We start from the raw sequence: 20,374 nt of genomic DNA, 5'->3' as shown, positions 1-20,374 counted from the left end.
CCGCCACCCCCCCCTTGCAGCGTATCGAAAGTTCTCGGCCCTTCTTCCAGACGCTAGCAGCCTAGACAACTGTCAGATGCTCGACAGAGAAACAAGCAAGCCACACAGCAAAGTGGACCTCTGGACTTATTAGCTAGCTAAGCAACTCAACGGCACAACTTCAGTTTGGAGACTGGTGCACAGCGATTGACATCAGCGTAATTTGGCACTAAAAGTGCAAAACCAAAATATAGCTAACGAGAAAAGCTGATTCTTAAAGCCATCAAGCGCGTTAGCTTTGATTTGTGGCGCAGCTCTCCTGCAGAACCCTAGTTGGTAGCTAGCTCTAATCTAGTTAGTCAAAACTTGCAGTTCTGTGGTTTGCTAGTTAACGTCAGCTAGCTGAGAAGGGAGAGGTTTGCAGAAAGAAGTGCTCCAGGGCTATGACTGCGGAAGAGGTGACCAACGAAGGACAGAACATCCCATTACCAATGGAGGGAGAGGATATCACGCAGAAGAAAGATGGAGGGGTTTTAAAGGTAACTAACTAACTAGCGGTCGTCACTAGTTACCGCGGCCACAAAGTCTTAAACCCCGCCTATTTCTAATATTTATCTTCTTAAAATGTGATTTTTAAACCTAACCATAACCCTAACCACACTGCCAACCTTACACCTAAACCTAACCTTAATTTAAGACAAAAAGCATTTTTTTTGTTGTCACGAATTTGTACGATATCGCCCATGTTGACTCTGCAGCTGTGTTAACTAGTGGAAACCCCCTAGCGAGCTAACAAGCTAGCGTTAGCATGCTCGCTATCTAGCCAATAGCAATTCATTGAATGGCATAACCAGCTACCTAGCAGGCTTGAATGAAGAAAAAAATGCTAAAATATTTTGTTTAGTTGGCTACAGTAGGGTAATTTAGATTAGTGAGATTTTGCAGCGCAGTCCATGATCTATATGCAACATTTAGGGTTTGCTACTGTAGTTATATCTGCGGGCTAAACTTAACTAACGTTAGCTAGCTGGCTGACGAGCTCCTCACGTCGTGACGTCACCTCCACCATGCTCGCTTCCTCACCAGTCCCATCTTCCCCCTGTAGTATCCAGGTGCAGGCCCGCAGCAGCCTGTGACTAAAACCATAATATCGCCAACTACTGGCTGTGGTTAACCCAGGGGAGAATGACTGCAAACTCTCGCATTGAAGCCACGAAGTTCAATGCCGACCACGGTTCTGCAGGCATTGTTAGGCTGGACACATGACGTTTTTAATAATGGCCTTTTCTGATAAAAACTAGTTTTATGTATTTTTATTTAACCTTCCTTTATTTAACTAGGCAAGTCAGTTAAGAACAAATTCTTATTTACAATGACGGGCTAGTGGTTAACTGCCTTGTTCAGGGGCAGAACGACAGATTCTTGTCAGCTCAGGGATTTGATCGAGCAACCTTTCAGTTTCTGGCCCAACACCCAAACCACCTGCCCCCCAGTTCATTGCATCTGCCATGGAGCCCAGTTTCACAATATGTCCCAGCTGCTTGCAGTAGTTTTGGAGTAATCACGAAATAAACAGGCCATATTTTAGGGGATTTTTCAAACTGGCAGCACCTATTACTTCATTCTATTGTGCACCAACTCTCCTTCCGAAAGTTCTATTCCCAGTTTATTGTTATATGTCACAATGGCTGCTTTGTTATTGTTGTCAATGAGACCTGCCCACATTTCTGGTAGTTAAAATGTAAACAACAACAAAAAAATTACTCATGGAACTTTGAGGTTGTCCCATTGTTTACTGTAGGGAAATATAGGTATGTCTGTCTTTCGCCAAATATCTTACAATATGTATATTTTAATTTTTGTCAAGTCGGACACCATTTAAACATGAGAACCTCCTCTTTCTAATTATGTAAGGCAGCGTACTTCGCTGTCATCAAACACTAGCCCGGGAATACCTTTTGCCCTTGGAACGTTGAGCCTCTCCCTTTGTTTTCCTATGGAGAGGCATGCTGGTATATTTTGCCAAATATCTTCCAATGTATATATTTTCATTTTTTTTCTCCAAATCGGACACCATTTTAATAAGGATAATCTCTTTCTAATTACATAAGGTTGAGCAGTGTACTCTACCCTGGCGCCCCATTTATTAGCTAATGGCAGCCTGCAGTACCCCGGTCAGCCTTGGACTTGAGATAAGGGGGCAGCACTGAGCTAGCTTGCAATGTCACTTCACGGAGTACCTCAAACTGCGCATTTTATGTCTTCATAGACAGGTTGTTTGTTGTTTGGTTGTTTAAATACATCGTTATAGTTGTTGATTGGCGAGCGTGCAAATTTTTGCTATATTAGCTTAATGTGACATTAGTCAAAAAACCTCCAAACAGGATATGGTATCAAGAACAACATAAAACTATACTACAGTAAACATGTCATGCTCTCACGAATGATGCAATTCCCCCTTGGGCCAATCAGTGTAATTTTGTAAATAAGCCAGTGAGGGCCTACCGAGTGGTGCAGTTGACAGTACATGTCAGAGCAAAAACCAAGCCATGAGGTCGAAGGAATTGTCAGTGGAGCTTTGTGACCGGATTGAGTCGAGGCAAAGATCTGGGGATGGGTACCAAAACAATTCTGCAGCATTGAAGGGCCCCAAGAACACAGTGGCCTGAATCATTCTTAAATGGAAGAAGTTTAGAACCACCAAGACTCTTGCTAGGGCTGGCTGCCCGGCCAAACTGAGCAATCGGGGGAGAGGGCCTTGGTCAGGGAGGTGACCAAGAACCCGATGGTCACTCTGACAGAGCTCCAGAGTTCCTCTGGAGATGGGATAACCTTCCAGAAGGACAACTAATTCTGCAGCACTCCACCAGTCAGGTCTTTATGGTAGAGTAGCCAGACAGAAGCCACTCCTTGGTAGAAGGCACATGACAGCCTGCTTGGAGTTTGCCAAAAGGCACCTAAAGGACTCTCAGACCATGGGAAACAAGATTATCTGGTCTGATGAAGCAAAGATTGTGCTCTTTGGCCTGAATGCCAAGCATCAAGCCTGGAGGAAACCTGGCACCATCTCTACAGTGAAGCATGGTGATGGCAGCATCATGCTGTGGGGATGTTGTTCAGTAGAAGGGACTGGAAGACTAGTCAGGATCGAGGGAAAGATGAATGGAGCGAAGTACAGAGAGATCCTTGATGAAAACCAGCCCAGGACCTCAGACTGGGGCAAAGGTTCATCTTCCAACAGGACAACAACCCTTAGCACACAGCCAAGACAACGCAGAAGTGGTTTAGGGACAAGTCTCTGAATATCCTTGAATGTTCCAGCAAGAGCCTGGACTTGAACCTGATCGAAGATCTCTGGAGAGGCCTGAATATAGCTGTGCAGCAACACTCCCCATCCAACCTGACAGAGCTTGAGAGGATCTGCAGAGAAGAATGGGAGAAACTCCGCAAATACAGGTTGTAGCGTCCTACTCAAGAAGACTCAAGGCTGTAATCTCTGTCAAAGGCGCTTCGACAAAGTACTGAGTAAAGGGTATCAAATCCTGATGTAAATATGAAGTTTTCTTTCAGTATGGAGTATTGTGTGAAGATTGATGAGGGGGGGGGGGGGCGATTTAGTCCATTTTAGAATAAGGGTGCACCTAACACAATGTGGAAAAAGTCAAGGGGTCTGAACTTTTTGAATGCATTATATGTGGTAGGGATTATGGTGGTTTCAAGACAACTGTGAAAACGGGGTCAAGGAAACGAGGAGAGGAGAATGAAAAGGGAGATGAGGAAGGAGGAGAGGTAATGGAGTAGGAAAGGAAGCTAGGAAAGAGGTTCACGTGTATACTACCGTTCAAAGTTTGGGGTCACTTAGAAATGTCCTTGTTTTTGAAAGAAAAGCACAGTTTTTGGCCATTTAAAATAACATCAAATTGATCAGAAATACAGTGTAGACAACGTCTAATGTTGTAAATTACTATAGGAGCTGGAAACAGTTGATTTGTTATGAAATATATACATAGGCGTACAGAGGCCCATTATCAGCTACCATCACTCCTGTGTTCTAATGGCACGTTGTGTTAGCTAATCCAAGTTTTATCAAAGGCTAATTGATCATTAGAAAACCCTTTTGCAATTATGATAGCACAGCTGAAAACTGTTTTGATTTAAAGAAGCAATAAAACTGGCCTTCTTTAGAGTAGTTGAGTATCTGAAGCATCAGCATTTGTGGGTTCGATTACAGGCTCAACAGGCCAGAAACAAAGACCTTTCTTCTGAAACTCGTCAGTTGTGCACCGGGGCCTCCCACTCTTCTCTCTCTTTTGGTAAGAGCCAGTTTTTGCTGTTCTGTGAATGGTGTAGTACACAGCGCTGTATGATATCTTCAGTGTCTTGGCATTTTCTCACATGGAATAGCCTTCATTTCTCAGAACAAGAATATACTGACACGTTTCAGAAGAATTGTCTTGGTTCTTTTGCCATTTTGAGCCTGTAATTGAACCCACACATGTTGATGCTCCAGATACTCAACAAGTCTAAAGAAGGCCAGTTTTATTGCTTCTATAATCAGGACAACAGTTTTCAGCTGTGCTAACATAATTGAAAAAGGCCTCCCGGGTGGCACAGTGGGAAAGGGCGCTGTACTGCAGCGCCAGCTGTGCCATCAGAGACCCTGGGCTCGCGCCCAGGCTCTGTCGTAACCGGCCGCGACCGGGAGGTCTGTGGGCGACGCACAATTGGCCTAGCGTCGTCCGGGTTAGGGAGGGCTTGGTCGGTAGGGATGTCCTTGTCTCATCGCGCACCAGCGACTCCTGTGGCGGGACGGGCGCAGTGCACCCTAACCAAGGTTGCCAGGAACACAGTGTTTCCTCCGGCACATTGGTGTGGCTGGCTTCCAGGTTGGATGTGCGCTGTGTTAAGAAGCAGTGCGGCTGGTTGGGTTGTGTATCGGAGGACGCATGACTTTCAACCTTCGTCTCTCCCAAGCCCGTACGGGAGTTGTAGCGATGAGACAAGATAGTAGCTACTCCAACAATTGGATACCACGAAATTGGGGAGAAAAAGGGGTAAAAAAAAAAATCATAATTGAAAAGGTGTTTTCTAATGATCAATTAGCCTTTTAAAATGCTAAACTTGGATTAGCTAACACAACATTGGAACACATGAGTGAAGTTTGCTGATAATGGGCCCCTGTACACCTATGTAGATATTCCATAAAAAAATCTGCCGTTTCCAGCTACAATATTCATTTACAACATTAACAATGTCTACACTAGAGGTCGACCGATTAATCGGAAAGGGCGATTAATTAGGGGTGATTTCAAGTTTTCATAACAATCGGAAATCGGTATTTTTGGGTGCCGATTTCCGATTATTTTTTAAATTTTAAAATTGTTTTTATTTTTTATACCTTTTTATTTAACTAGGCAGTTAAGAACACATCTTATTTTCAATGACTGCCTAGGAACTGTGGGTTAACTGCCTCGTTCAGGGGCAGAAGGGACAGATTTTCACCTTGTCAGCTCAGGGGTTCTACCATTGCACTCCACAAGTAGCCTGCCTATTACACGAATGTAGTAGAAGCCAAGGTAAATTGCTAGCTACCATTAAACTTAGCTTATAAAAAACAATAAATCATAATCACTAGTTATAACTACTGATCCAGTTTAGCAGGCAATATTAACCAGGTGAAATTGTGTAATTTCTCTTGTGTTCATTGCACGCAGTCAGGGTATATGCAACAGTTTGGGCTGCCTGGCTCATTGCGAACTAATTTGCCAGAATTTTATGTAATTATGACATGCATTGAAGGTTGTGCAATGTAACAAGAATATTTAGACTTAGGGATTCCACCCGTTAGATAAAATACCGAACGGTTCCGTATTTCACTGAAATAATAAACGTTTTGTTTTCGAAATGATAGTTTCCTGATTCGGTCATATTAAGTCTGATTTGATAGAGCAGTCTGACTGAGCAGCAGCAGGCCCGTAATCATTCATTCAAACAGCACTTTCGTGCATTTTGCCAGCAGCTCTTCACAAGCACAGCGCTGTTTATAATCTCAAGCCTATCAGCCTAATGGCTGGTGTAACCAATGTGAAATGGCAAGCTAGTTAGCTGGGTGTACGCTAATATTGTTTCAAACGTCACTCGCTTTTAGATTTGGAGTAGTTATTCCCCTTGCGCTGCAAGGGCCACGGCTTTTGTGGTGCGATGGGTAACGATGCTTCGAGGGTGGCTGTTGTCTATGTGTTCCTGGTTCGAGCCCAGGTAGGGGCGAGGAGGGGGACGGAAGCTATACTATTACACTGGCAATACTATAGTTCCTAATAAGAACATCCAATAGTCAAAGGTGTATTAAATACAAATGGTATAGAGAGAAATAGTCCTATAAATACTATATTAACTACAACCTAAAACCTCTTACCTTGGAATATTGAAGTCTCATGTTAAAAGGAAGGGGGGGGGGGATTCTGGTTTTGGTGACCTGATCCTTCCCAGCTGAATATCCTATATCTGCAGGCAGTGTGGCTGGTCAATGTTGACACTGAGATGTGTGTGTGAGAGACTGTCAGTCATTCTGGCCCATGGTGTATTTCCCTAAAGGCAGACTTGCCTTCACATGGTGTCTCAGACAGTTTCCACATCACACAAATAAATCATCCCTTGAACAGTTTGAGCCCACAACCCAAGACCTAAACACAACAGCAGCCCAAAGTACTAGACTACATACATAAAAGTAAGCATGCACCTGTTAAGAAATTGACTGTCAGAACTGTTAGAGCTCTTAGAACCTCCATGGATTGATGAGGAATTTAAAAACTGTATGGTTGAAAGAGATGGGGCAAAAGGAGTGGCTAATAAGTCTGGCTGCACATCTGACTGGCTGACTTACTGCAAATTGAGACTTATGTGACAACTCAACAAAAAGAAGAAACTGTATTAAAGGTCGACCGATTTTAAACAGAATGGCCGATTTTAATTTGGGCCAATTTCAAGTTTTCATAACAATCGGAAATCTGTATTTTTGGTCACTGATTTGGCCGATTTTTCTTTTTTTAAATTATTATTTTAAAATTATTATTATGGCAGAATGACAGATTTTTACCTTGTCAGCTCGGGGATTTAATCTTGCAACCTTACAGTTAACTAGTCCAACACTAACCACCTACCTTACATTGCACTCCACGAGGAGCCTGCCTGTTACGCAAATGCAGTAAGAAGCCACGGTAAGTTGCTAGCTAGCATTAAACTTCTCTTTAAAAAAATAATCAATCAATTATAATCACTAGTTAACAACACATGGTTGATGATATTACTAGTTTACCTAGTGTGTCCTGCGTTGCATGTAATCGATGCGGTGCGCATTTGTGAAAAAGGACTTATCGTTGCTCTGTGTACCTAACCATAAACATCAATGCCTTTCTTAAATTCAATACACAAGTATATATATTTAGTTAATATTGCCTGCTAACATGAATTTATTTTAACTAGGGAGATGGTGTCACTTCTCTTGCAACAGAGTCAGGGTATATTCAGCAGTTTGGGCCGCCTGGCTCGTTGCGAACTGTGTGAAGACTATTTATTCCTAACAAAGGCAGCCAACTTCGCCAAAAGGGGGATGATTTAACAAAAGCGCATTTGAGAAAAAAGCACAATCGTTTGCCGACTGTACCTAACCATAAACATCAATGCCTTTCTTAAAATCAATACACAGAAGTATATATGTTTTAAACCTCTATATTTAGCTAAAAGAAATCCAGGTTAGCAGGCAGCACAGGTGCCAGGGGAAATTGTGTCACTTCAGGGTATATGCAAGAGTTTGGGCTGCCTAGCTCGTTGCGAACTAATTTGCCTTTATTTTATGTAATTATGACATAACATTGAAGGTTGTGCAATGTAACAGCAATATTTAGACTTATGGATGCCACCCGTTAGATAAAATACGTAACGGTTCCGTATTTCACTGAAAGAATAAACGTTTTGTGATGATAGTTTCCCGATTCGACCATATTAATGACCTAAGGCTCATATTTCTGTGTGTTATTATGTTATAATTAAGTCTATGATTTGATAGAGTAGACTGACTGAGCGATGGTAGGCACCAGCAGGCTAGTAAGCATTCATTCAAACAGCACTTTCGTGTGTTTTGCCAGCAGCTCTTCGCAATGCTTCAAGCATTGCTCTGTTTATGACTTCAAGCCTATCAACTCTCGAGATTAGGCTGGTGTAACTGATGTGAAATGGCTAGCTAGTTAGCGGGGTGCGCGCTAATAGCGTTTCAAACGTCACTCGCTCTGAGACTTGGAGTAGTTGTTCCCCTTGCTCTGCATGGGTAACACTGCTTTGAGGGTGGCTGTTGTCGATGTGTTCCTGGTTCGAGCCCAGGTAGGAGTGAGGAGAGGGACGGAAGCTATACTATTACACTGGCAATACTAAAGTGCCTATAAGAACATCCAACAGTCAAAGGTATATGAAATACAAATTGTATATAGAGAAATAGTCCTATAATTCCTATAATAACTACAACCTAAAACTTCTTACCAGGGAATATTGAAGACTCATGTTAAGAGGAACCACCAGCTTTCATATGTTCTCATTTTCTGAGCAAGGAACTTAAACGTTAGCTTTTTTACATGGCACATATTGCACTTTTACTTTCTTCTCTAATACTTTGTTTTTGCATTATTTAAACCGATTTGAACATGTTTCATTTTATTTGAGACTAAATTGATTTTATTGATGTATTATATTCAGTATTGTTGTAATTGTCATTATTACAAAAAATTTTTACAAAATAGTCCGATTTATTCGGTATCTGCTTTTTTTGGTCCTTCAATAATCTGTATCGGCATTGAAAAATCATAATCGGTCGACCTCTAAACTGTATTATGAAGCCAAGATCAATGATATAAAGAATGATGGAAAAAAATGTAGGATTACTTTTAAATGAAGTTATGGGCAGAAGGAGTATTTATCACACCCATTTGATGTTGCCAATTATTTTAACGATTACTTCATTGGCAAAGTGGGCAAACTTGAGCAGGAAATGTCAACAATGAACAGTGAGCCATTATATTCATGCAATACTTTTCTTTCATTATTTGTTTTTTTTATGCAAGTTTTGAATTTTGTGAAGTTAGTGTGGGAGAGGTAGAAAAATAATTGTTAACGATCAATAATGATAAACCTCCTGGCATTGACTACTTAGATGGAAAGATGAGGATAGTAGTTGACTCTAGCCACTCCTATCTGTCATATCTTTAATTGTTTGGGTCTGATAAACCGATTTTCAATGTTTACTAAACGAAATGATACAATTAATAATTTTTTTCAACCTGAGACTCATTGGCCTTTGTTAATTTTCTGTGAAGAACATGTGCAATAACACATTTTCATTGAGTGCACACTGTGCACCCCCCTACACGTTTATATTACATTTGTGGTATTTGGGTCCACTGGACCCGAGGGGAATAAGTGTGTGTTGGTGAAAACAAGTAAAAAATTAAACAAAGGTTTGCTGTGTGCCTTCATTCTGTCTTCCTCCTCTCTGGGCCTGCTGTTTCAACATAGGCAGGGAGCCAGACAGGTTCTTGGTGCTGTCTCCTGCTTTTCGCACACTCTTTACCCTTTGTAGTGTGTGAAACTACACAATGTCTTGATGTAACCGGCACAATATTATTACAATAGATTATTTTGATACATTGTGGGGAAAAAACAGATTTTCTTTTTACACTCCACCCCAGCCAGGTGCCAATTGGGGGAGGGACACAACAAATAAATAGCTTTGCATGTGTGGCTCCTTACTACTATCAATGAGTATGGCAAAAATAATCTCTGCTCAGAGGGAGAGAAGCTAGTGTGGAAGGAGCGTCTTCCACTTTGGAAGATGAAGAGCTCCCACCTCAGGCCTGTCCCATGTATTCAACCACTATCAATTGCTCTAAGTTTGCGACACATTCCCAGTATCCTACGTGCCAAATAAAGGCAAAAATGTGGTACTCATGAGTACGCTACATAGCGATGGGAGAATCTGTGGCCAGGAACATCAAAAACCAGAAATCATAATGGATCACAATGCCACAAAAGGAGGTTTGAACAATTTAGACAAGCTGGTGACTGACTACAACTGCAAAAGAAGAACCCTACGTTAGCCACTTGTGATGTTCTTAAACATTTTGGACATCTCGGCGTACAACGCGTTTGTCATCTGGATGGCATTGAACCCAGATTGGGACAGAGAGAAGCTGCAGAGGAAACGGTTCTTTCTCGAGGATCTAGGCAAGGCTTTATTAAGTCCTCTAATCCCGAGGAGGCAACATATCCCAAGGACCCCAGCATCTGCAGCCACGGTGAGGAGGATTCAGGAGGATGCTGGTCTCCCATCCACTCGATCCACAGAACCAAGAACTCCAATACCAGGTGTGTGTGTGTGTGTGTCTCTGACTCTCCTACCTTGTTGTACTAAAAAATCCAAATAACTTCACAGTTCTTCATTGTAAAGGATTTTAACACTGTTTCCCATGTTCAATGAACCATAAACAATTAATGAACATGCACCTATGGAACGATTGTTAAGACACCTACAGCTTAGACGGTAGGTAATTAAGGTCACAGTTATGAAAACTTAGGACACTAAAGAGGCCTTTCTACTGACTCCGAAAAACACCAAAAGAAAGATGCCCAGAGTCCCTGCTCATCTACGTGAATGTGCCTTAGGCATGCTGCAAGGAGGCATGAGGACTGCAGATGTGGCCAGGGCAATAAATTGCAATGTCCGTACTGTGAGACGCCTAAAACAGCGCTAAAGGGAGACAGGACGGACAGCTGATCGTCCTCGCAGTGGCAGACCACGTGTAACAACACCTGCACAGAATTGGTACATCCGAACATCACACCTGCGGGACAGGTACAGGATGGCAACAGCAATTGCCCGAGTTACACCAGGAACGCCCAATCCTTCCATCAGTGCTCAGACTGTCCGCAGTAGGCTGAGAGAGGCTGGATTGAGGGCTTGTTGGCCTGTTGTCTGGTGAGGACCTGCCTTATATCACCTGCAACAACGTCGCCTATGGGCACAAACCCAGCGTCGCTGGACCAGATAGGACTGGCAAAAAGTGCTCTTCACTGACGAGTTGCGGTTTTGGTTCACTAGGAGTGATGGTCAGATTCGTGTTTCTCGTCGAAGGAATGAACGTTACACCAAGGCCTGTACTCTGAAGCGGGATCGATTTGGAGGTAGAGGGTCCGTCATGCTCTGGGGCAGTGTGTCACAGCATCATCGGACTGAGCTTGCTGTCATTGTCTGCAATCTCAACGCTGTGCGGTACAGGGAAGACTTCCTCCCTCATGTGGAACCCTTACAGCAGGCTCATCCTGACATGACCCTCCAGCATGACAATGCCACCAGCCATACTGCTCGCTCTGTGCGGGATTTCCTGCAAGACAGGAATATCAGTGTTCTGCCATGTTCAGCGAGGAGCCTGGATCTCAATACCATTGAGCACGTCTGGAACCTGCTGGATCGGAGGGTGAGGGCTAGGCCCCCCCCCCCCACAGAAATGTCTGGGAACATGCAGGAGAAAGAGTGGGATAACATCTCCCAGCAAGAACCGGCAAATCTGGAGCAATCCATGAGGAGGAGATGCACTGCAGTACTTAATGCAGCTGGTGGCCACACCAGATACTGACTTACTTTTGATTTTGCCCCCCCCCCTCCTTTGTTCAGGGACACATTATTTAATATATTTTAGTCACATGTGGAACTTGTTCAGTTTGTCTGTTGAATGTTATGTTCCTACAAATATTTACACATTTAAAGTTTGCTGAAAATAAACACAGTTGACAGTGAGTAAACATTTATTTTTTGCTGAGTTTATATGTGAGTGAGATGTTTGTACAATTCCTGAACTAAGTGTTTTCATCATCCTAGATTGCAGCCGGTAGTAACAAGAAGATTCACTGCCATGTGTGTGGACCCAAGAAGGACAGAACGACACGTGCATCAAGTGCAAGAAATATATTTGCAACACACACACACACACACACAGTAAAACTCTGTCCCTCATGTGGTGTGTAGACCGGCCTTAATTTGTGTTCAATTGGGCTTATTTATCATTCCCATAAAATACTGTATGTAAAATTTGTCCTTCCAGTTTGTTCAAAGCATTTAACATCAATAGTGATGTAAACCTTGTTTCATTTATATTTGTTCAAGATAAACATTATTTATTCCACCAATGTCTTGATTTGAGATTTTTGTTTTTTTGAAGTGTTAAGTATTTTTATGTAAATTGTTATGGCTGTATTGTTTTAAAAACCCAATGATGTTGTGGGTCCATCAGACCCACGAACATTGGGTTACTAACAAAAACATGGAACACCGCACAAGGGTTAATCTGAGCCTAGAGGAAAGTATTGGTCCTCAGGCCTGGAGGGAAGCAATAGTAAGCAGCCTTTTACTGGTTCTAACAGCAGACCTATATAAGCTTGCTGCCAGCTCTTAGTAAACTGAACGGAAAGAATGGTGTTTCACCAAATACAATGCTATTTCTAAACATGTACTGCACTGACACAAATGACTGATGATTGGTTGAAAGAAATGGATAATAAGATTGTGGGAGCTGTATTGTTAGATTTCGTGGCTTCAGAGATGTTAATCTAATAGAACTCAGAGGGTTTTCTTTAATGGAAGCTTTTCTAATATCAAAGATGTAAAGTGTGGTGTACTGCAGGGCAGTTCTCTAGGCCCTCTACTCTTTTCTATTTTTTTCCCAAGGACCTGCCACTGGCATTAAACAAAACGTGTGTCCATGTATGTTGATGAGTCAACCATATACGCATCAGCAACCACTGCTAAAGAAGTCAATGAAACTCTTAAAGAGTTGCAGTCTGTTTTTGAATGGGTGGCCAGTAATAAACTGGTCCTGAACATCTCTAAAACTAAGTGCATTGTATTTGGTACAAATCATTCACTATGTTCTAGCCCTCAGCTGAATCTGGTAATGAATGGTGTGGCTGTTGAACAAGTTAAGGAGAATAAATTACTTGGCGTTTAGCTTTTCACAGTCCCCAAATCCAAAACAAATTCCAGAAAGCGTACAGTATTATATAGAGCCATTATTGCATGGAACTCTCTTCCATCTCATATTGTTCAAATGAACAGCACACCTGGTTAAAAAAAACTGATAAAGCAACACCTCACAGCACAACGCCTCTCCCCTATTTGACCTAGGTAGTTTGTATGTATTGTAATGTAGACTACGTGTGCCTCTTTTTACATACATTTTTTAAATTGATGAATTTCTGTCCTTGAGCTGTTCTTGTCTATTTAATGTTCTGTATTATGTTATGGTTTGTGGGGACCCCAGGAAGAGTAGCTACTGCTTTTGCAACAGCTAATGGGGATCCTAATAAAATACCTAACACTACCACAGACAGACTATGCCATACACTGCTACAGCATAACTAACCTTCACTGTTGCTCTTTCCCTCTCTCCCTCTCCTACATCTGTAGTTGGTGAAGCAAGAGGGCACAGGGACAGAGCTGCCTATGACTGGGGATAAGGTGTTTGTTCACTATGTTGGCACGCTGCTGGATGGAACCCCATTTGACTCCAGTCGCGAACGAGGAGAGAAGTTCTCCTTTGAGCTGGGCAAAGGTGTGTGTGTGTGTGTGTGTGTGTGTGTGTGTGTGTGTGTGTGTGTGTGTGTGTGTGTGAAGTACATGCCAGGTGATCAAAACTTTTGGTGTGTGTGTAGGTCAGGTAATCAAGGCGTGGGACCTGGGAGTGGCTACTATGAAAGTAGGAGAGATTAGCCAGCTGATCTGTAAACCAGAGTACGCCTATGGCACCGCCGGCAGCCCCCCGAAGATACCCCCCAATGCTACTCTTGTCTTCCAGGTAACCTGTCTGTCTGTGAGGGATTAAGTCTGTTTTAGGTAAACATTTGGTGTCAACATTGACGTGTGTGACTGAGTGCTTAAATTGATGTTTTGTGTGTGTTAGGTGGAGCTGTTTGAGTTTCGAGGGGAGGACATCACTGAGGGAGAGGATGGAGGAATTATCCGTCGCATCATCACTAAGGGAGCAGGATACTCCAAACCTAATGAAGGAGCTGCCGTAGAAGGTACACACACAAACATATCATCATCAGAAAGGAACAGGGATATTCCAAACTAAGACCTACTGTACAGGCTACAATCTCTCACACCTTTCTCTGTCTCTTTCCCCTGCAGTGTGCGTGGAGGGCAGCTGTGAGGGCAAGGTCTTTGACCAGAGGGAGCTGAAGTTTGAGTTGGGAGATGGAAAGAGTCTGGGTCTGCCAAGTGGGGTGGAGAAAGCCCTGACCGCCATGGAACAGGGAGAGGAGTCACTCTTCATCATCAAACCCAAGTAATATACACACACACATTACAAACCTAGTCTACATACTATGTTGTTATTTTGAGAAATATACGCTGCTCCAAAAAATTAAGGGGCCACTAAAATAACACATCCTAGATCTGAATGAATGAAATATTCTTATTAGGAACTGGAACTGTTGACACACTCCAGCCACATGAGGTCTAGCATTGTCTTGCATTAGGAGGAACGCAGGGCCAACCGCACCAGCATATGGTCTCACAAGGGGTCTAAGGATCTCATCTCGGTACCTAATGGCAGTCAGGCTACCTCTGGTGAGCACATGGAGGGCTGTGCGGCCCCCCAAAGAAATGCCACCCCACACCATGACTGACCCACTGCCAAACCGTTCATGCTGGAGGATGTTGCAGGCAGCAGAATGTTGTCCACGGTGTCTCCAGACTGTCACGTCTGTCACATGTGCTCACTGTGAACCTGCTTTCATCTGTGAAGAGCACTGGGCGCCAGTGGCGAATTTGCCTATCTTGGTGTTCTCTGGCAAATGCCAAACGTCCTGCACTGTGTTGGGCTCTAAGCACAACCCCCACCTGTGGACTTCAGGCCCTCATACCACCCTCATGGAGTCTGTTTCTGACCGTTTGAGAAGACACATGCACATTTGTGGCCTGCTGGAGGTCATTTTGCAGGGCTCTGGCAGTGCTCCTCCTGCTCCTCCTTGCACAAAGGCGGAGGTAGCGGTCCTGCTGCTGGGTTGTTGCCCTCCTACGGCCTCCTCCACGTCTCCTGATGTACTGGCCTGTCTCCTGGTAGCGCCTCCATGCTCTGGACACTACGCTGACAGACAAAGAAAACCTTCTTGCCACAGCTTGCATTGATGTGCCATCCTGGATGAGCTGCACTACCTGAGCCACTTGTGTGGGTTGTAGACTCCGTCTCATGCTACCACTAGAGTGAAAGCACCGGCAGCATTCAAAAGTGACCAAAACATCAGCCAGGAAGCATTGTATCTGAGAAGTGGTCTGTGGTCACCACCTGCAGAACCACTCCTTTATTGGTGGTGTCTTGCTAATTGCCTATAATTTCCACCTGTTGTCTATTCCATTTGCACAACAGCATGTGAAATTTATCAATCAGTTTTGCTTCCTAAGTGGACAGTTTGATTTCACAGAAGTGTGATTGACTTGGAGTTACATTGTGTTGTTTAAGTGTTCCCTTTATTTTTTTGAGCAGTGTATAATGGTGTGTTCTCTGGGTATAGTTGTGTGGCTGTGTATGTATGGATATCTAATTGTAGTGTGTGTCGATATGAATTTCTGTGTGTGTGTGTGTGTGTGTGTGTGTGTGTGTGTGTGTGTGTGTGTGTGTGTGTGTGTGTGTGTGTGTGTGTGTGTGTGTGTGTGTGTGTGTGTGTGTGTGTGTGTGTAGGTATGGCTATGGAAACATAGGAAGCAGCAAGTACAGTATTCCTGGTGGAGCCACTCTGCAGTACAAACTCAAACTGACCACCTTCGAGAAGGTATGACCCCTCACCCTTTAGCAATATCAACCAGAGAGTCCTGTCCAGAGACATGCCTTAGGCATTTTATTCATGACATTTCCAAACTGTTTGCCTACTAAGTGTACCCCCAGATGAGTCTGGTGTTTTGAGAGGTGATTTGCTGGCTGACTGAAGCATTTCCTGTTCCCCAGGCTAAGGAATCCTGGGAGATGAACTCAGCAGAGAAACTGGAGCAGAGCGTCATCATTAAGGAGAAAGGAACACAGTACTTCAAGGTTTAGATTTTAGTCATTTAGCAGATCCAGAGAGACATACAGGAGCAATTAGGATTAAGTACCTTGCTCAAGGGCACATCGACAGGTTCTTAACCGCTAGGCTACCTGTGTGTGGGTGGAGAGAAGTAGCTTCAAGCAGCAGTGCAGTATAACTAGCCAGGTCACCCGTGATACAAGTCAGTATTAGACATCCAGCCTTGTCTGGGGTTGTCGGGAGATGATGTGGAAACGCGCTGTTGCCTTTAAATAAGTTTTATTTTTGCTAGGGCGGTAGTTGGTGGATGGGTTTAAGCGTCTGCCTCTGGTGCAAAATGTTGCATGTGTGCTAAATGACTTAAATGTAAATGTAAATGTTTGAATCCAGCAGCGATGGAAAGTTGTTTTTTAGATTTTTGTTTTAAGCCTATCCCAAACCTTAACCCTTACCGTAGCCATTTGCAGTTAATTCCTAACTTTTAAGATTTCGGAGATAACCTGAAACACTTTGAAATTTGACGTTTGAGAAATCTGGATGAATGTATAATTCTGAGGTGAGACTGTGTGAGCATGTTTAGTATAATGTGTGTGTGTGTGTGTGTGTGTGTGTGTTTGTAGGAAGGGAAGCATCGCCAAGCGTCTGTCCAGTATAAGAGGATTGTGTCATGGCTGGAGAATGAATCAAGTTTGCCTGAGGGGGAGGACCAGAAAGCTAAAGCCCTGCGATTGGCTGCTCACCTCAACCTGGCCATGTGCTTCATCAAGCTTCAGGAACCAAGCTCTGCCTTCGACAACTGTGACAAGGTACACACAGTCTTGATTAGGAGATACACACACACACACACACACACACACACACACACACCTGACCTGACTGTATCTGAACATATCTGACTTCCTAAATATTCCACACGAAACCTATTCCCCCACTTACTTTTGGTTTCTGCTCTCTCTCGCAAGGCCCTGGAGCTAGACGAATCCAATGAAAAGGCTCTATTCCGGAGGGGGGAGGCGCTGTTTGCCATGAAGGAGTTTGATAGGGCGAGAGCAGACTTCCAGCGCGTCACCCAGCTTTATCCTAGCAACAAGGCCGCCAAGAGCCAGGTACTGTACTAGAATGGTCTTTATGTGCCCCGTCTAAACTTCCCTCTCCTCTCATCTGGATGTCCATCTCTGCTTGCTCTTTGTCTGATCCGGGGCTCTCTGTCTGCCCTCCCAGGTGGCTCTGTGCCAGAAACAGATTAAGGAGCAGCATGAGAAGGACAAGAGGCTCTACGCCAACATGTTCCAGAAGTTCGCAGAGAGAGACGCCAAGGTGAGTCAAACAGCCAACACACTACACATTTCCTGTAGCCACGCTACACCTCCCCTAGCTCCTACAGATTAAACTCTTCCCCTAGCCCCAAGGTGAGTTGAGATTGAATACTGGAGAGACATCAGAACAGATTAACCCACACTTAGCATCATATAAGAAAGCGTTCCACAGGGATGCTGGCCCATGTTGACTCCAATGCTTCCCACAGTTGTCAAGTTAGCTGGATGTCCTTTTGGGTGGTGGACCATTCTTGATACACACATGAAACTGTTGAGTGTGAAAAACCCAGCAGCATTGCAGTTCTTGACACACTCAAACCAGTGTGCCTGGCAGCTACTGCCATACCCAAAATCTTTTGTCTGGCCCATTGACACTCTGAATGGCACAAATATACATATTCCATGTCTCAACTGTCTCGAGGCTTAAAAATCCTTCCTTAACCTGTCTCCTTCCCTTCATCTACACTGAAGTCGATTTAACAAGTGACATCAATAAGGGATCATAGCTTTCACCTGGGTAGCCTATGTTATGGAAAGAGCATGTTCTTAATGTTTTGTATACTCAGTGTAAATTACTGTTTTAATGTCTCTTTTTTGTTTTTGCTGTGATGAATAGAAGGACGCTGACAAGGGGACGGAGAACGTAGGTGGGATGGATGTAGAGGAGAGTGGAGGACAGGAGTAATGACTACTGGAGAAAGATGTCAGACTGTGTCATGAAGACTTTTAAAACTTCAGACATTCGTGTTTATAAAGAGAGAATGTGTTTGTGATAAGTGTGTGTGTGTCCATGGCTCAACTGTATCCCCTGTGTGAGTGTGTGTGTGTGTGTGTGTGTCTGCGTGCTATCGTCATGGCAGCTAGCTGGCTGGGTGGGCCTTCTGTAGCTGACTGCACTCAGGAGGTGTGGCTAAAAGGAGTGCCCCCACATCCCTCTGGTTAGCATGTAGCAGGCTGTCCCTCCCTCCACCACTCCCGCTACCCCCCCTTAGAGCTCTTTGCTTAATGGAGTTGGAAGCCCAGTACTGGGTGTGCGTATTTGTGTGTGTGTGTGTGTGTGTGTGTGTGTGTGTAAACCCCCCTTTCACCCAGCAAGGGCTAATCCCCAAATCCCCTTCACTTCTCACCACCTTCCAAGGCCAACTGATCAACTCCTGGGGACTGCTTCATGTGTATGTGTGACTTCGTGTCCGCAGTCACACATACACATGTGTGACAGTAGCAGCTCCCTCTCTAGCAGCAGTCATGCTAACTAAACGGTTGCTCTCTGCTTCTCAAACGCACTGTATGTTCTTACTCTGGATTTATGATTTCTCTTAATTGTTCTTCATGGGATGATGATTTACTTCACACCTAGAAGGGTGTGTGTGAAGCAGCTTAAGCCGCTTCTGGTCAGACTGAACCAGTATCAAGCTCAGTCACAATACATATATAGTCTTACTGTAGTCTGTCTGCATTCCAAATGACACTCTATACCTTGTAGATCAGGGTTTCCCAAACGCGATCCTGGGGCCCCCAATGGGTGCACGTTTAGATTTTTCCCCAACACTACACAGCTGATTCAAAGAATCAAAGCTTGGATGATGAGTTGGTTAATTTAATTATCTGTGTAGTGCTAGGGTGGGGGGCGGGGGACCGAGTTTGGGAGACCCTGTTGTAGATGGCTCAATATGCCCTACTTTTTGACCAATGGCCAGAGGTGGCTACTAAAGTAGTGCACTATATAGGTAATTGGTGTCATTTGAGATGCAGACTTACTGTAATCTTATTCTTGCATACAGCATCTCCAGCAGACCTGGCTCTAGGTTCAGCTAAACAAGGTCCTGTGAAGCAGAGCAGCTTGGGAGTGAGATTGGTCAGGGTTTGGGGTGTCAATTGCATGCTGGTTGGTTGGGGGGAGGTCTATCTGATTGGAGCATCACGATTGGTTCTCAGACTGAAGGCTCTAATGACTAATAAACAGAAATTACTCAAACTCTGGTCTGTGTCCTCATTTTTTGTACTTAGGTCACTGTATCTTTTGACCAATCGATTTTGTAGTATACAGTGGAAACAATAAAAGTAGTTTTTACAAGATTCAAATACAAACTAATTGGGTGAACCAAAAGCAATTCTCCCATTTCAGATAGAATCTATCGATAATGTATGACAAGGAAATTCAAAGACAGTTCCTTGGGACAACCCTAAACCAACTCTTAACCGTTTAAATGGAAACTTCAGTGGGGTGACAACAAATTCGGGTCCCGCCATGCGGGACAAGCACAACAGTTGGGTTTCCTTAAGCTGGTTTGCAACATGGCAGTTTCAGCATGTTTGAAGGGTCTGGCCTCCTGTGTGTGATGTATTTTCTTTTTAAATCCTACAGATGGTAATGATCTGATTAACTGGGCGGCGGGTAGCCTAGTGGTTAGGGCGTTGGACTTGTATCTGAAAGGCTGCAAGATTGAATCCCCAAGCTGACAAGGTAAAAATCTGTTGTTCTGCCCCTGAACAAGGCAGTTAACCCACTGTTCTTAACTGACTTGCCTAGTTAAATAAAGGTAAAAAAAAAAAAAATCTGGTGTCATTTTCTCTTTAATCCAGAGCAGTGCTCCCCAACCCTCTTCCTGTAGGTTTTTGCTCCAACTCTTAAAGTAGCACACCTGATTCTAATAATTACCTGGTTGATAAGCTGAATCAGGTCAGTTACAACTGGGGTTGGAGAAAAACCTAAAGGAGGGTATCTCTCCAAGAACATGGTTGGAAAGCCCTCATCCAGAGCCATATAAATCAGTATACGTGGCCAATGCAGAGCTCAAACCTACCACCCTCTTCTGTAAACCAGCTATCTGAACCAGATCTGGATCGACATGATCCTAGATCAGACCAGAGTTGTTGAAGTTATTGTTCTGTTAACTGTGGATATGAACCCACCACAAACAGGAACTAGGCTAACTCAGTTCACTAGACATTTGTGTTCAGTTGGTGGTGGGCCAGTA

The 20,374-nt window shown here is 43.7% G+C and overlaps 1 protein-coding gene across 1 annotated transcript; it reads left to right on the top strand.

The window, feature by feature from the left end:
* The first annotated feature begins 63 nt into the window (after nucleotides 1-63).
* LOC135509296 (peptidyl-prolyl cis-trans isomerase FKBP4-like) lies at nucleotides 64-19,390 on the top strand. Its single transcript, XM_064929829.1, has 11 exons — nucleotides 64-518; nucleotides 13,484-13,628; nucleotides 13,729-13,871; nucleotides 13,977-14,097; nucleotides 14,207-14,363; nucleotides 15,759-15,849; nucleotides 16,023-16,106; nucleotides 16,701-16,886; nucleotides 17,043-17,186; nucleotides 17,302-17,397; nucleotides 18,013-19,390. Exons 1-11 carry the CDS (start codon nucleotides 423-425, stop codon nucleotides 18,079-18,081), a joined length of 1,332 nt encoding a protein of 443 aa, XP_064785901.1. The 5' UTR covers nucleotides 64-422; the 3' UTR covers nucleotides 18,082-19,390.
* The last annotated feature ends 984 nt before the right edge of the window (nucleotides 19,391-20,374 follow it).

This window comes from Oncorhynchus masou, chromosome 22 (genome assembly GCF_036934945.1).
Source record: "Oncorhynchus masou masou isolate Uvic2021 chromosome 22, UVic_Omas_1.1, whole genome shotgun sequence".
NCBI lineage: Eukaryota > Metazoa > Chordata > Actinopteri > Salmoniformes > Salmonidae > Oncorhynchus > Oncorhynchus masou.
Note: the sequence above shows the minus strand (reverse complement) of the source record. Positions and strands in the feature narration are given on the sequence as shown.